This window comes from Spermophilus citellus, assembly GCF_964194105.1.
Source record: "Spermophilus citellus genome assembly, chromosome: 3".
Lineage (NCBI taxonomy): Eukaryota > Metazoa > Chordata > Mammalia > Rodentia > Sciuridae > Spermophilus > Spermophilus citellus.
In genome coordinates, this window is record NC_138184.1 from 202,441,968 (window position 1) to 202,457,791 (window position 15,824).

Below are 15,824 nucleotides of genomic sequence, written 5' to 3' on the forward strand. Positions count from 1 at the left end.
CACACTTCTCAAAAGAAGAAATCCAAATGGCCAACAAATATATGAAAAAATATTCAGCATCATTAACAGTTAGGGAAATGCAAATAAAAACTACACTGAGATTTCTTCTCACACCAGTCAGAAGGGGACTCATCAAGAATGCAAATAATAAATGCTGAGGAGGAAATGGAGAAAAATGAATATTTTTACACTACTGGTGGGATTTTAAATTATTACAACAACTGTGGAGATCAGTATGGAAGTTTCTTAAAGTACTAGGCATAGAATCACCATATGACCTGCTATACCACTCCTCATTATTTGTCCTAAAATCAACATATTATAGTGCTACTCATGTTTATAGCAGCACAATTCACAATATCCAAACTATGGAACCAACCTAGGTGTACATCTACAGATTAACAGATAAAGAAAATATGTTATATATACACAATGGAGTTTATTCAGCCATAAAGAAAAATGACATTCTGTCATTTACAGAAAAATGAACAGAACTTTAGACCATTACGTTAAATGAAATATGCCAAATTCAGGTGAAGGGTTTTATGTTTTCTCTCATATGTGGAAGATAGTGAAGAAAAAGAAAAAGAAAGGTGGTGTGGTGGGGGGAAGGATCTAATGAAAATCAAAGGGAGATCAGTAGAGGAAAAGAACCAGGGGTGGGAAGGAAGTGTTGGGCAGTGATATTGCTCAAATTCTATTGTCATATTTTGTGCATACAGGAATATGTAACAACAAATCCCATCATTATGTACAATTATAATGCACAAATTAAAAATGGGGGAAGAAAAAAAGTAATGAAAGTACTGGTAGAAGATATTAGTAACTGCTCTTTATAAACCCAGGGGGAGGGCTGGGGATATAGGTCAGTGGTAGAGCACTGGTCTTGCATATGAGAGGCCCTGGGTTTGATGCCCAGCACCACAATCAAATCAAATAAACAGGAAGTTAACAAGATTACAGCAAGTAAGTAAAAATTGAAATGCTCTTACCAGAGGGTAAGAGCACATGTTCTAGAAGAACAGCCTGGGTTCAAATCCTGGTTCCACATACATATTAGCTTTATGACCTTGATAAAGTTACTTAATCCATCTAGGCCTCGGTTTTCCCATTTGCAAAACTATGATACCTACCTAATAGAGTGGACTAAGGAGAAGAATTATACTCAGGAATATTCTGGAATAACATAAACCAAAATAATATTAAAATGTAAATAGTTGTTATATCAAGGTGATAGAATTGTGGGTGAATATTTTGATACCTTTAAAAAACTTATTTGTATTTTAAAAAGTGAATTAAAATGTTATTTCTCCCTGAGTATAGGCATAGGCATATAGTTGCAATTATGATCATAGACTCTGGAGCCCAACTTCTGAGTCTCTATTTCTAGTTCTATTACCTGTGTGAGCTTAAGTACTTAGTCTTTATTTCAGTTTCTTCATCTGTAAAATGGAGATACTAATACTTCCATCATAGAATTAAATAGTTAATAATATAAGTGAAGTAATAAGAATAGTACCTGGCAGATAGTGTTGGATGAGTGTTTTCAAATATTATTAAATATTTTCCTCTGGGCTGGGGATGTGGCTCAAGCGGTAGCGCGCTCTCCTGGCATGCGTGCGGCCCGGGTTCGATCCTCAGCACCACATACAAAGATGTTGTGTCCGCCGAGAACTAAAAAATAAATATTAAAAATTCTCTCTCTCTCTCTCTCTCTCTCTCTCTCTCTCTCTCTCTCTCTCTCCTCTCTCACTCTCTCTTTAAAAAAAAATATTTTCCTCTTTTATGTTCTTTCTCAAGATTCCTATTCTTTGGATGCCTATAATACAGTTACATGAGTGTAGCTCCTTATAGTTTAGTGCAGATGTTGGCAGACTATGGCTCATGGGTAGGCCACCCTCAAGCTAAGAATGGTGTTTACATTTTGAAAGCATTGTTTAAAAAGAAAGAAAGAATATGCAACATAGACCTTCAAATTTTAAAATATTTATTATGTGGCCCTTTGTATAAAAATTTTGCCCAACATTGGCTTAATACATTTCCCCTTTCAAATATATTTGCAATTTGAAATCACCACAGTATAGATAATAAGGAATAAATCTTTAAAGGAAGAAGGATGATTCTGGACAAGAAATATTTCATTTTTTTGAATATTTTGGGAATTCCCAGCTCTCTGATGAGATAATATTTTCTACCAATGATTAAGAATCACTTCAGGGTGATTAACAGCATGGTAGAATAAAATGTTCCAAAGGTATTTAAACTTGAGACTGAGTGGGATCTCAAAAGATTATTCTGTTTCTTCTGGACAATTCTGTCCTGATGATGTTGGCAATCCAACTTCCATGGGAAGCCAGGATCATATTGGTCCAGAATCAGCAAGTTTGCTAGGCTAAGTAGCCAGTTCTTTGCCACAGACTCTTGTGGTAGTGAGTGTGGGAGTAGGAAAGCTGACCCAGCAAGTCTTTCAGAGAAAGAAATTTGCAGGAAGTAAAATCATTAGAAACATAAGGTTGTTAAAAAGCAACTGTTTTGAAAAGGAAGACAGTTTTGAGCTATCTTTTTTGTTTGTTTGAAAATAAATAGTGTAAACTACTTTAAAAAATCTCTGGGCAACTTTTACCTACTGCTTTAATCAACCTTGACCACCTTGTAGATTTTTCATTTGTTTTCATATATGTAAAAGAAAAACAGCCACAGGCAAGAGAAGAGACAGTAGGTTGAGTCCTGCGTAGAGATAAGACATTCCTCTGAGGGCACTCAAGTGAGACTGTAGGAAGCTGACAGATGAAGTTAATGAGGAGGTAGGGGATACATTTTTTATTGAATCCGGGAGTCCCATCAGTGTGCAATATCAATAGCGTGGGCAGTGGAGGGTGACTTCCTTTCTGACCTTAACTGGGTCTGCTGAGATTCAAACATGAGTGGTCAAATGAGGATCTGTGAACCTCTGTGGCAGAGCAAGACAGGCAGGCACATTGGACACAACAGAACAGTCTTTAGTTGTAACATGGCAGGAGGCAATTTAGACTACAGCACAGATTCTGCATGTGAACTTGACTTTTGGCCTAGCTCCTGAGTTCTAAATCCATTTTGGGGAGGGTGAGCTCCAGAGTCTGTGCCTTTCCTCTGTGACCATCTTTTGTATTAAAAAGGTGGTGGTGGTGGTATTGCTGATACTGACTTTTTTTTTTTCCCAAGAAAGATCATTTAAAAAACAAATACCAGGGCTGGGGCTGGGGCTCAGTGGCAGATCACCTGCCTAGCATGCATGAGGCACTGGGTTCTATCCTCAGCACCACATAAAAATAAACAAATAAAGGCATTCTGTCCATCTACTGCTACAATAAGATAAAAAATAAATACCATATAAAAATACCACTGTTTCAGAAAAGAAAAATATTTGTAAGGGAGATGTAATATGATAATATAAATTTGAAATTAAAATTAGAATTGTTTTAGCCTTCATAAAACACTCAGAAAGATGAAGACTTTAGAACAGTCTGTAGGAAAAACTCTTTTTCACCATGTTCCTATGAGTTTGTTTCATCCTGTTTTCCTCTTTGTTCCTTCATCTTTTACTCTTTGCCTTTGGTCTTTCCCCCAGCCTTCAAATGTTTCCATATTTCAATCACACTTTCTTTTTCTTAATTTCATTACTTTAGTAGAGACTTGAGTCAACTATTGGAAGGCAGATGGGAGGAGCAAGTAGAGGAACAAGACACTCAGTCTGTCCAGCAGGGCAGGAACTTTGTTTTGTTTTCCACTATATATAAAGGCTTGTTAGCCTGGAAACAGGGTCTTAGAATGCAGGTGCTTGATAAATGTTCATTCAATAAATGAATAAAATACAGGCAAGGTATATACATTTCTTTTGTAATGCTCCATAAATAACAGAAAGGTATTAGTCATTGCTCTTACTAGGAGTAATGAGCACATTTCAAAAAATCATTGCAGAAATAGAAGAAAAATCCCAATTAATAACATACCATCTTAACCCAGCCATTACTCACTTTTATTGTAATTTCAATATTTTATAATATGTAATTATAGCATATCTGAACTCAGAAAAATTTGGATGGAATATGAAACTTATTTTCAGAAGAACCAATTTCCTTTATGCACAAGAGATCACAAAAACAAACTTATACCTTTTACCCGATCTGAAGAAATGTTTTATAATCTGTCAGTGCAAGAGGGCATGTGGTATAAAACACAGAAGACATGCCCCATCTCTCTGTGTGGTCCTGGGGATTGAATCTTAGGCCTCAAGCATGCTAAACAAGCTCTTTGCCACTGAGCTACAGTCCCATCCCCAAAGCATACATTCTCTTGCTGGTTTCTAAAGGGTTTCAATGTTCCCATCTGTAAAATGAGAAGACTGTGGCTCCATAGTCTCAAAGGCCTTCTTTAAGTATGGAACTTAATGATTCCTAAAATAGATTTTGTTTTACATTATGATTGTAAAGCAATTTATATACCTACATTTATATATTTTTATGTAATGGTAAACGTTAATGCAGACATAGGAATCACTTCCACGCAGAAGTAGACTTTAGAAATGCACACAGGAGTCATTTCGAATTTTTTCAGTATCAATTTTTTTTAAACCTGGAGAAAAGCAGTAAGTAGTTTCACTTATTAGATAAACTGATTGTTAGTGACTCCATTCGCAAAGATAAATCTTCATCCTACAAACCAACAAAACAAAGTTAATTCAAAGTGACAACAAATATGAGAAATCTAAGCGGAAGATAAAACAGAATTGGTTCATTGATAGAGAAACAGGCTGGCCGGTGGGTAGCTTCGGCCCTGTCACGCCCCCAAAACCGGCCCAGTCACGCCAATCCCGGCACTCACAACGGTCTCTTACCGCCCTCTGCAGGGCTCTTCAAGTCGGCCTACTGAGGACTAAAGCACGGCCGTCGGGGCGCAGGGCCGATGACGTCACATATGCGCGCGGCCCGAAGCAGGAAGTTAGTCTTCTCCACTTCCTCTCCTCGGTCCAGTTCAGGATTCCTGACGCGGAAGTAGAAGGCATCTATGTTAATCCTTGCTACTGTGTACAGTTCAGGTGAGATGGGAGCTGGCCGGTTTTTGTTTTTGTTTGAAAGCGTGCCTGGGTGTCTTTGGTTTAAGCTCAACTCCTTGCCGAGCTTCCCTTGGGGGAATAAGAGGGATGAGAAGAGCCTCTGATGTGTCATTGCTGTGGTTTTTGAGTTAAGAAAGATGAAGCAGGGTTCAAACTCTACGCAAACTAAGGGGACTCGGTGCCCTTTTAGATTTTGTAATTTTAGAAGTAATACTTTTTAGGTTGTTGTACATGGGGTTAAGACAATGTGTATGAAGCATTTAGCTCTGGTTTTACAAAATATATTCGAGATTTCACTACCCTTCCCCATCACGTTAGTCGCGTACTAGCCGTTTTCTTCTCAGTATGACTGAGAGATATTCAGTTTACAGGAGGTAATGCATCTTACAGAAGTATCATGCGTTGTTCTTTATTATGAATTCTTGGCAGTGTTTTGCCGTTTCTTTTTTTTGGGGGGGGGTGTGCCATGTATAGAAACAGTGATTTCTGCTTTTCTGGAGGGATGAAAAGTCCAATTAAGATCAGTAAGGGGAGAAATGCATTGTTCCAAAGAACTCCATATTTACTTAGCTTGCTGTGTCAAAAGAAGATCAGCTGGAATGTGTTGCCTTAGGGCCTGTGATTAGCCATTTTCATTAGAAGCCCCTTAATAGGCCAATTGTAGAGAAGAAGGGAACATAAATCCTCTTCTTTTTAAAAATATTTTTTTAGTTGTAGTTGGACACAGTGCCTTTATTTTATTTATTTAATTTATTTTTATGTGGTGCTGAGGATCGAACCCAGCGCTCTGCCACTGAGCCACAAGCCCAGTCCCAATCCTCTTCTTTTATTTCTTAGACCTCACAAGTTACAAGTACAGAGATTTTCAGTATGTTAAGTTTGAACATTAGCCCTTAATATATGGTTTTGAGAAATTGAATCAGTTTGAGAGAGAAATTGAAGACAATTATGAAATATTTATTATTTTTGTAATTTGTTGATTGAGGAAGTTAATAACTTAGACTGTGTGAGTCACTATGACAAAATACATGAGAAAAGCAACTTAAAGGAGGAAAGATTTGTTTTGTTCATTGTTTCAGAGGTAAACCATGATCACTTGGCTCCATCACTGTGGGCTTGGAGTGAGGCAGAACATCATGACTGGGAGCACCTAGTGGAGAAAAATTGCTCCTTAGAGCAGAGGAGGGTCTTGGAACAAAAATATGTCCTTCAAAAATACCCTTCCCCACACTGACTTATGTCTTCCAGCTAGGTCCTACCTCCTGAAGTTTCCACTATCTTCCAGAAACTGCCACCAGCTGGAGACCAACCCTTTAACACATGGGCCTTTGCTGGGGCGTTCCAGATCCAAATTGTAACAGGCTGTTTATTCACCTTGCTAGATATTATATGAGTACTTGACTGGAGAAGAGCTGCTAATGTAAAAATTATTGGTACTTTTGAAGTCTGTTATTTTTTGTGTTATAAATTGAAAATTAAAGGTAACACAGTTTCCATTGCATAATTCACCCCTAGACCAGTTTAATTTGTTTACATTTTTGTCTGATTGCAAAATAACACATACTCATTAAATAAATTATAATATTTCTGAAATGATAGAGCCCCCATTAATCTTTCAGAAATGTAATTTCACTTTTTCCTTTGCTGTGTGTATTACCGTTTTTTTTTCCTTTAAAAGTATAATCCATTCTTATGCAGTTTACCACTGAGAATATCTTGGATATTTTTAATTGCATTAGGTATGCTACGATTTTTTTTAGCACTTGTATGGTATTATATCACATAGCATACCACAATTTGTTAAATAATTTTACTATTGGTAGGCATTTGGGGTTCTTTTTGCTATAGCAAATGTTAGGATGGGCATACTTTTTTATAACAATATTGTTATATTTTTGTCCTTTTTTCCCCTTTGTTTAATTCTAAAGAAGTGGAAATGTTGAGTTAAAAGATGAACATTTAAAATTGTGATAGATGGGGCTAAATTATCCTCCAATAATAGTATTTGAGACTTTCCTGTTTTCTCATATGTTCACTAATGGTCAGTACTGTTAATTACTATTGATTTTCGGTTTAGCAGAGAACTGCTCATTCAGTTTTTGAGGTCACTATTTCATATTAGTGTTATAATCCAGTTCATATTTCAGTTCTGTAATAATAAATTATTATCAAGTGATTCATTTCAACAGTAAATATTTTAAGTTAAAGATTTGAGGGAAAACTATTTACGATGGGTAGATATCAGGAATATGAACCTTTCTGAAAGAAAGGACAGCTTAAGCAAAGATAGGGGGACTAGAATGGGTTCTGAGATCTGAGAGGTGATGATGCTAGGCAGTGAATTTGATTGAAGATAATAGAAGAGATAGCTGGAAAAGTAGTTTGAACTAAGTGGTGAGGGCTTCGAAGGTGGAGTCTATTTTTTTCTGAGAGGGAACTGAAAAGGTCTTTAATCACAGAATGAGGGACGTAATCAGATCTTTCTTTTACAAATATCAGTATTGTGGCAATTTTGAGTGACTGGTGTAAGAAGCAAGTTAGTTAGCTGGTATGGCTTGGGGAAGAGAATATGAAGACTTAAGAGCATGAGAACAGAAAAAAGTAGAGAGATTGGAGTTCAGAGATGAAGCTGAATCTACATGATTTGATGACGGTTGAGGAAGAGGAAGAAAGCAAAGTTCACTTAGATTTTTGTCATGGGTGACTCTCTGAGTTTCACTCAAAGAGATGAAATTACTTGTGAAAGATTTGTTACTTTTTAAAGTCTCAGCATTTATTTTCTCTTATTTTTGAATTGCTGTTAGAATTTCTGCTGAATGTTCTGTGCCTTGTTCAGCTCTGTTTATGTTAGTAGTACTTCATCTTGTACATACTATCAATAAAAAAGTTCACAAATAGTAATCTATACCTGTCTTATAATACCATTATGTTGTATACATTATACAACATGTAGAAGTGTACATTTTCAAAGGCTAAGACACGAATACATTAGAGTTTTAGTATTTTTTTCCCCCTACATTCCATTGGATTATCTTGCACCCTCTGTAGAGTTGTTGGTCTGATATCTAGCTGACAGTGTTCTGTCCCATTCTCCAGTAGAGGTCACCTTTGAGCATGGAAGAGAGAACAGGCTATTGAGCTGTGAAAGGTAGTCTTTATTCGTGAGTTAGAAGAAGGATCTTATTTCTGAATTTCTAAATTAATGCATTTTTGGAAGAAATGTTGTTATAGAATAGTATGTGGAGTTATGGGGAACTGAAGAATAGTAAGCTCAGTTGAGTTTAGATTTGTTTTTATTGTTTGATGTTTGCTTTGAGAATGCTTTGCCTTTTGAGTTTGAATGTTACTTGAGTCTATAGTTTTAGAATCTTTTCCTAGTTCTTTTGAGAATCTATAGACTATGTGAGCCACAGGAATGTTTCTAGCATGTAGGCACAATCTAAGTTTTTGTTCAAATTGGAGTAATTGAAAAAACACATACAAAGAGGTTTTCATTGAAATTGATCCTAAAAGCAGTATGTTAAGCAAGAATTTTAGTGGTGGGTTGGAATTATCTATCTTTATTTTCTATTTTATGCATAATTGAGAGAAGGGGCAAAGGGACATGCCTCCTCTAAGTAAGATACCGATGTAAGGAATTAGAAATCAAGAACTAAATTTGTTGCAACCATATATTCTATTTAAAAAAATACTGCTTAAGCCTATATAACAGCTTGTCTCATGGAAGAGAGAACACTGGAATAGGTTACACTTTCTTGCTATAGCAAGCTCAAATTGTATCAGTTTCAGTAATCTGTCATAGAGTGTTGCTTGCAAGCAGTCATATATTCTAAAAAAGAGAAAGTAGTTTTTTTTTTAAATCTATGTGTTGTATGATTCAGAACTTAAGTAGTTTATAGGAACAAATCCTCTGATAGATTAAGAAATAGAACAATTTTCTCTTGCTTTCCTAATAAAATATTTCCTGTGAATGAAGGTGCTCATTTAATAGGGACCTATGATTATAATCATATATAAGTTCGTAGTTATTAAGGTTTTATGGGGCTCGGGATGTGGCTCAAGTGGTAGCATGCTTCCCTGGCATGTGTGAGGCACTGAGTTCTATCCTCGGCACTACATAAAAAATAAAATAAAGTAAAATAAAAATACTGTGTCCACCTAAAACTAAAAAAAAATAAAAAATAAATATTAAAAAAAGGTTTTAATCCCACGATAGAAGCTGAAAGTGTTGTCAAACAGGTGTAGACAGTCCTGGGTTAGTCTTGTGTAATATGGTGATGGGGTAGAGGAAAATGGTAAAAATTACATTTGAATGTTTATATAAAGCTGGGCACATTGGCTTATGCCTATAGTCCCAGCTATTTGGGAAGCTGAGGCAGGAGGATCACTTGAACTTGGGAATTTGAGCAATATAGAGAGGTCTCATTGTGGAGTATGTGGATTAATTATCACAACTAGATTTTGTGTGTATTTATGTGAATGTGTGCTAGAGATTGAAAACCCAGGGCCTCATACATGCTAAGCAGGTACTCTATAACTGAAGTACACACCCAGTTCCCTAACTGCATATTTTTGAACATAAAAATTGTTTTAAATTTTTGCATTACAACCAAGGGGACAATCATGTAAAGTGAATGAGATGGATATTAGAATCAGGAGCTGTTGACCAGAGGTCTTTATATGGTAAGAATTAAAGCTATAAAGCCTGCATGGATTTCAAGGATAGCATAAATCCAGTAAAATATATTTAGTTAGAAATCAGATAATCTGAGGTATTGGCTTTCAGGGCTGGATTTAGAAGTTGAAAACAGGAGACCAGAGGCAAAGAAGCCTGGTATCTAAGGGCAGGGAAAGATCAAATACTTGGGAAGTTGGAAGACAAGGCAGAAATGAAAATGTCATTTATTAGGAATAAACCAAAGGTTTAGAAACCAGGAGGACAAAGTAGAGATGGAGAAGGACTCCTGGTTTTGGGTAGAGAAGGCAAGTAAGGTCAAATAGAGAAAGAAAAAAAAAAAAACCAAGGATAATTCTAGGGCAGTGATGGTGCCATCACATTCTTCTTTATGTTAAAAATGATAGCAGCCCTGGGTTCACAGATAACCAACAGAAGCAGTGAGCTAGGGAGTGAAGAGTGCTGAATTATTACCATTAGCACAAGGAGAGCTAAAAGTATAGGTATTTTCTTATAAAAAGGACCGTGATGCTTGTAGGATGATAATATGGTCATTTAGTTACTTAATGCAGATATTTGTGTAATATTATATGTGTTATTTTATGCAGCTTTCCAAAAGATTTGGGATACCTGACCATTATGGCATCAAGAAACCTCTGGTATATGAGAAGTAACCTTTTCTTTGGTTCAAGATGTTGGATGATTCGCTATTCAGCAGAAATCCTCAAATCAGTTTCATTTAGGCTTTTTGGTGTGACATGTAATAATGGAGACAATGAGCCTTTGGAGAATGAGGACCTATTGAACAACTTACTTACTATGGGGGTTGATATTGACATGGCAAAGAAACGACAGCCTGGAGTTTTTAATAGAATGGTTACTAATGAGCAAGACCTAAAGATGTTCCTTTTGTCCAAAGGAGCTAGCAAAGAAGTGATTGCTAGCATCATATCAAGATATCCACGAGCTATAACACGCACTTCTGAAAGTCTTTCAAAACGGTGGGATCTGTGGAGAAAGATTATGACATCAGACCTTGAAATTGTAAATATTTTGGAACGTTCTCCTGAATCCTTTTTTCGGTCCAATAACAATATAAATTTAGAAAATAATATAAAGTTCCTCTACTCAGTTGGATTGTCCCAGAAATGCCTATGTCGATTATTAGCCAATGCCCCTCGCACCTTTTCCAATAGTCTTGATTTGAATAAACAGATGATTGAAGTTTTGCGGGAAGTCTGTTTGTTCTTAGGTCACAATGATCCCACAGATTTTGTCAGGAAGATAATTTCTAAAAATCCTTTCATCTTAATTCAGAGCACCAAACGGGTGAAAGCTAACATTGAATTTTTACAGTCAACTTTCAACTTGAACAAGGAAGAACTGCTGCAACTGCTATGTGGTCCAGGAGCTGGAATTCTAGACCTTTCTACAGAATGTGCCAAAAGAAATTATGCAAATATCAAAGAGAAGCTGTTTTCTCTTGGACGTACTGAAGAAGAGGTACAGAAATTTGTCTTAAGCTATCCGGATATGATGTTCTTGGCAGATAAAAAGTTTAATGATAAAATAGACTGCCTCATAGAAGAAAAAATTAGTATTTTACAAATAATTGAAAGTCCTTGGGTTCTGGATTCAAGCATAAGTACTTTAAAAAGTCGAATCAAAGAATTGGTACATGCTGGCTATAACTTGAGTGTCTCTAACATTGCTCTTCTATCTTGGAGTCAAAAAAGATTTGAAGCTAAACTGGAAAAAATTAAACGGCTAGAACAGTGCCTGGGGAGTTAAAAAAAAAAAGTCTTGGGGCTGGGGTCGTGGCTCAGTGGTAGAGTGCTTGCCTAGAATGTGTGAATCACTGTGTTCGATCCTCATACCACATAAAATAAATAAATAAAATAAAGGTATTGTGTCCATCTACAACTGGAAAAATATTTGTTAAAAAATTCTTATAATGTATTTATATAATTTAATTTTGAATTTGGGCCTTTCAGAAAGGACGGTTTTGATTTCTTCACCACAAACATATATGTAATAATCCTTTGGGTATTTTATTTTAAAAGTTCATAAGAACTCAATATTGGCATGCTTATGTGTAGTCTTCCTAACTACTACTGTATTTTGAATTAATGGCTGCTATATAGTAGTGGTAGTTCCTGAATGCCATGTAAAACAAATGCAGAAAATAAGCTTTTGTGGTTTCTGTTTGGACTGAAAAATCAACAGATTTGGGCTGGAGATATAGCTCAGTAGTAGAGTGCTTGCCTAGAATTCATAAGGTCATGTCCAACACTGATCCCTAGCATAGAAAAAAAATTAACATTCATTCAAATAGTTCTCTTCCCTCATGGTTTTGAATGGCAAGCTATTTCTTCTGTTTTTCCAGTGCAATCAGTTATGGTTCATCAGTAAAAGTCTGACAGAATAGAAAGGAGGGATTTTCTTGGTTCCAAATTCCATATTTTCTGTTCAAACCATTAGTGTGTCTCCCAACCTAGGATTTACCATGAGTTTGCCGTGACAAGGGCAACTATGGTAGATAGAAGAATAATGGCCACCTAAAGGTCCCCAGAAACCATGAGAATGTTATAGTGCAATGGGTTTTGTAGATGTGATTAAGTTAAAATATGGTTAAGTTAAGGGTCTTCAGATGGGGAGGTTATCTTGATTAATTGGGATGGGCTCAGTGGAATCACAGGATCCCAAAAAGTGGAAAAGAGAGGCAAATAGGAGGTCAAAGTGGTGGAATGTAGAAATACTTGACCACTTTTGCTGGCTTTGAAGGAGGAAGAAGCCATGAGGCAAGGAATGCAGGTGGCCTATAAAAAATGGAAAAGGCAAGGAAACCGGTTCTGCCCTGGGGCCCCTAGAAAGAAGTGCAGGGCTGCTGGCACCTTGATATTAGCCCAGGGAGAGCAGTATCAAACTTCTGATGTGCAGAACCATCAGAATAAATTTGTGTTGTTTTAAACCAGTGAATTTTTGATAACTTGTTACAGCAGCAAATAGGTTAATAACTGATTAGTTGTATTTAAAGGAGGGTGTCACAAAATGTGGTCTTTTTATTATTTCTTTATTTCTTCCTCCTATAAGAGTAAATTATATTAAAATTTACTTTTCTGGAATTTCTAATGTTAGTGTTTATGACATCTAAATGTGTTGATAAAAAGCTAAGTGTAAATATCTAAATAAAGGAATATTTTTGCCTAATGAATGTAGTTTAAAGAAATGGTGGTCATGTATATTTTGTTGGCATTTCATTTAATATAAATAAACAGGAATTTCTGGAGGCATTGACTTAAAAATGACAAATTAGATCATGACTATATTTTGAACATATTAATAATCTAGCTCTAATAGCAACTGAGAGGAGGAACAAGTTTTATGACTTTAATTACTTTAGATTATTTTCCAAAGTAATTTGGTTTCTAAATATGGGTTTTGAATTGAGTCACATAACTTCATGGTATTTGCTATCACTAATGCCTCAAAACAACAACAAGAAACCACCCCACTAATTTGTACCATTGGTAGAAACAGTGCCTGCTTTCCCAAAGCCATTTATATGTATTATAATGATCTCCAGTAAGGTATTTGGTAGCAAGCTTGGCATAATTTAGAAACCATGATCTTTGTAGAGACATTTCTTCAGAGTGATATGTCTTTAACTTTGTGTAAATAATTCACTAAACTTGTTTTCTTATAAAATTAAAAACCTTGCAGAGTTGGTAAAAATCAAATTATATAAAGTCTGTAAGATTTCTTGTACATAATAGCTGTTCAGTCAAGGATAAGAAAAATAAGTTACAGTAGTATTTTTTTAAAAACAGCTTTATTGATATCTAATTCATATACCATGTAATTTATTAATTTATATAATTCAAGGTTTTAAAAATATCTATTCATTTAAGTTATACAATTTAAGATAGCATATACGATCATCACTATAGTATAATTTTTAGAATTTGTATCCTTTAAAAGAAACTGGTACTCATGGGCAGCCAATCTTGTTTTCTCCCTTCCAGCCTCATAGCACTAAGCAAAACCTAAATCTTGCTGTCTTTATAAGTTTGCTTTTATGGACATTATATATAAATGGAATCATACATACATAATTTGTGACCACTTTCACTTAATCTTTTTAAGTTTCATTCATGTAGCTCATGTCAGCATTCCTTTTTATTGCCAAATAGTGTTCTATTATATGGATACAATAATATTGCTGGGAATTAAATTTATTGTTATGGCTTGAAACACAAAGTATTAAATCGTTGTCTTTGGAGTTGTATGGAAGAATTTCCCAAGGTATCTCTCTTGGGAATCTTAACAAATTTATATGGAACTTGAGGGAGATGGGCAGAGAAGGTAAAAGTTTTTTGGCATAAGCAGGTCATGGGGATTTCACCTGGGTTGAGATAAATTGTATAGCAATAGTTGCAAGTGCCCAAGGAGAATGTAGGATGAACAGAAATATAATACAACACTTGATCATTTTAAAAGTAACATTTCTTTTTTGTCAGAAGTGAAAGGAAAATCCATGTTAGTAGGAAAATAAATCACAAAAAAGAAGGAAAAAAACCTCCAGAGATAATATTTTGGTGGCTCTTCCTATTGTTTTTCTTTGCAGAACTTATCTGTACTTAGATGTAATATGAGTAGGTATGTAGTGTATATATTTAAGTTGATATTGGACTATTATAATTTTTCTTGTCCTAATAAATCCTAAACATATTACATAATTTTCAGTATTAAAGGATCAAGTAAGTATTCACCTGTTAACATGGTTTTTAATGGTTGTATGATGAAATTCTGTTGCTGGATAAACCGTAATTTCCCAATCTCTCACCATTGTGCAGAGCAAATGAATTTTAGTAATATTTTAAACATCTCATCTGGATTATTTTAAATTCCATAGGTTATACTGTCATTTTTAATCCATTGGCATTCTTTATAAATTAGAAGTTTATTCTAGAAAATATAAAGGTTGAATATTGCATTATTATACTGTTCTCTAAATGTCAGTTTCACAAAACCATTTTTTAAAAATTTTAATTTGTTATATATGACAACACAATGCATTACAATTCATATTACACATATAAAGCACAATTTTTCATATCTGATTGTTCACACAGTTGTTGTAAAGGCTTATTTAAAAGGTTTTGACTTGTATCTTTTTGGTAAAAATCAGCATAAAGGTTTCTCTTAGTTAATGCATTTTGATAAATGTAACTGCATGGGTCAATCTCAAATTATGCAGGAGCCAGAGTATGAAATGTGAAAGGAGGCAGAGTACAATCTATATAATTACATTTATATGAAATGTAAATTTCATAGAAAATTCTCACCTATCTGTAATGAGAGAAAGCAGATCATTGTTAGGGGATCAGGGTGTTTGGATGGGAAAGGATACTTTGGAGGGACTACATAGAAGCACAAGGACACTTTGGGAGCGATGTATATATTCATTGTTTTGATTGTGGTGATGGTTTTGTGATTGTATACATATGTCAAAACATCAAATTAGATGGTTTTAAAAATTTTATTATTATTTTTGTGGTGCTAGGGATTGAACCCAGGGCCTTATGTAGGTGAGGCAAGCACTCTACCAACTGAGCTATATCCCCAGCCCTCAAATTATATGTTTTAAATATGTTTGCTTTAGTGTACTTCATTTATACCTCAGTGAAGTTGAACAATTCATTCGCTTAATACTGATTTAAAGTTCCGTCATTATGCTGGGTATGGTAGCACGTGCCTGAAATCCCAGTGACTAGTGAGGCTGGGGAAGGAGGATCACAAGTTTGAGGTTAGCCTTGGCAACTTATCAAGAACCTGTTTCAAAATAAAAATATTAAAAATAAACTAAAAATAAGGTAAGGATGTGACTTAGTGGTAGATTGTCCTTGGGTTCAATCCTCAGTACCATACAAAAATTATTTTAAAAGTTCCATCATTATCTGATAATAGATTAAATGTCTCTGTGTGCATGTTTCTGTATCTTCTTCAACTATCTTAATCAAATGTATTTGAATTTATATTTCTATGTCATATCAA

General features: G+C 35.2%; 1 protein-coding gene across 1 annotated transcript; it reads left to right on the forward strand.

The window, feature by feature from the left end:
* Nucleotides 1-4,969: 4,969 nt before the first annotated feature.
* On the forward strand, nt 4,970-12,144 carry MTERF1 (mitochondrial transcription termination factor 1). The gene is made up of 2 exons (XM_081286794.1): nt 4,970-5,074; nt 10,376-12,144. The coding sequence occupies exon 2, from the start codon at nt 10,407-10,409 to the stop codon at nt 11,556-11,558; it is 1,152 nt and encodes a 383-aa protein (XP_081142920.1). The 5' UTR covers nt 4,970-5,074; nt 10,376-10,406; the 3' UTR covers nt 11,559-12,144.
* Nucleotides 12,145-15,824: the final 3,680 nt, after the last annotated feature.

What these genes read in the sequence shown, in the direction of transcription:
- MTERF1 (XM_081286794.1), top strand. Translation starts at nt 10,407, where the DNA reads ATGGCATCAAGAAACCTCTGGTATATGAGAAGTAACCTTTTCTTTGGT.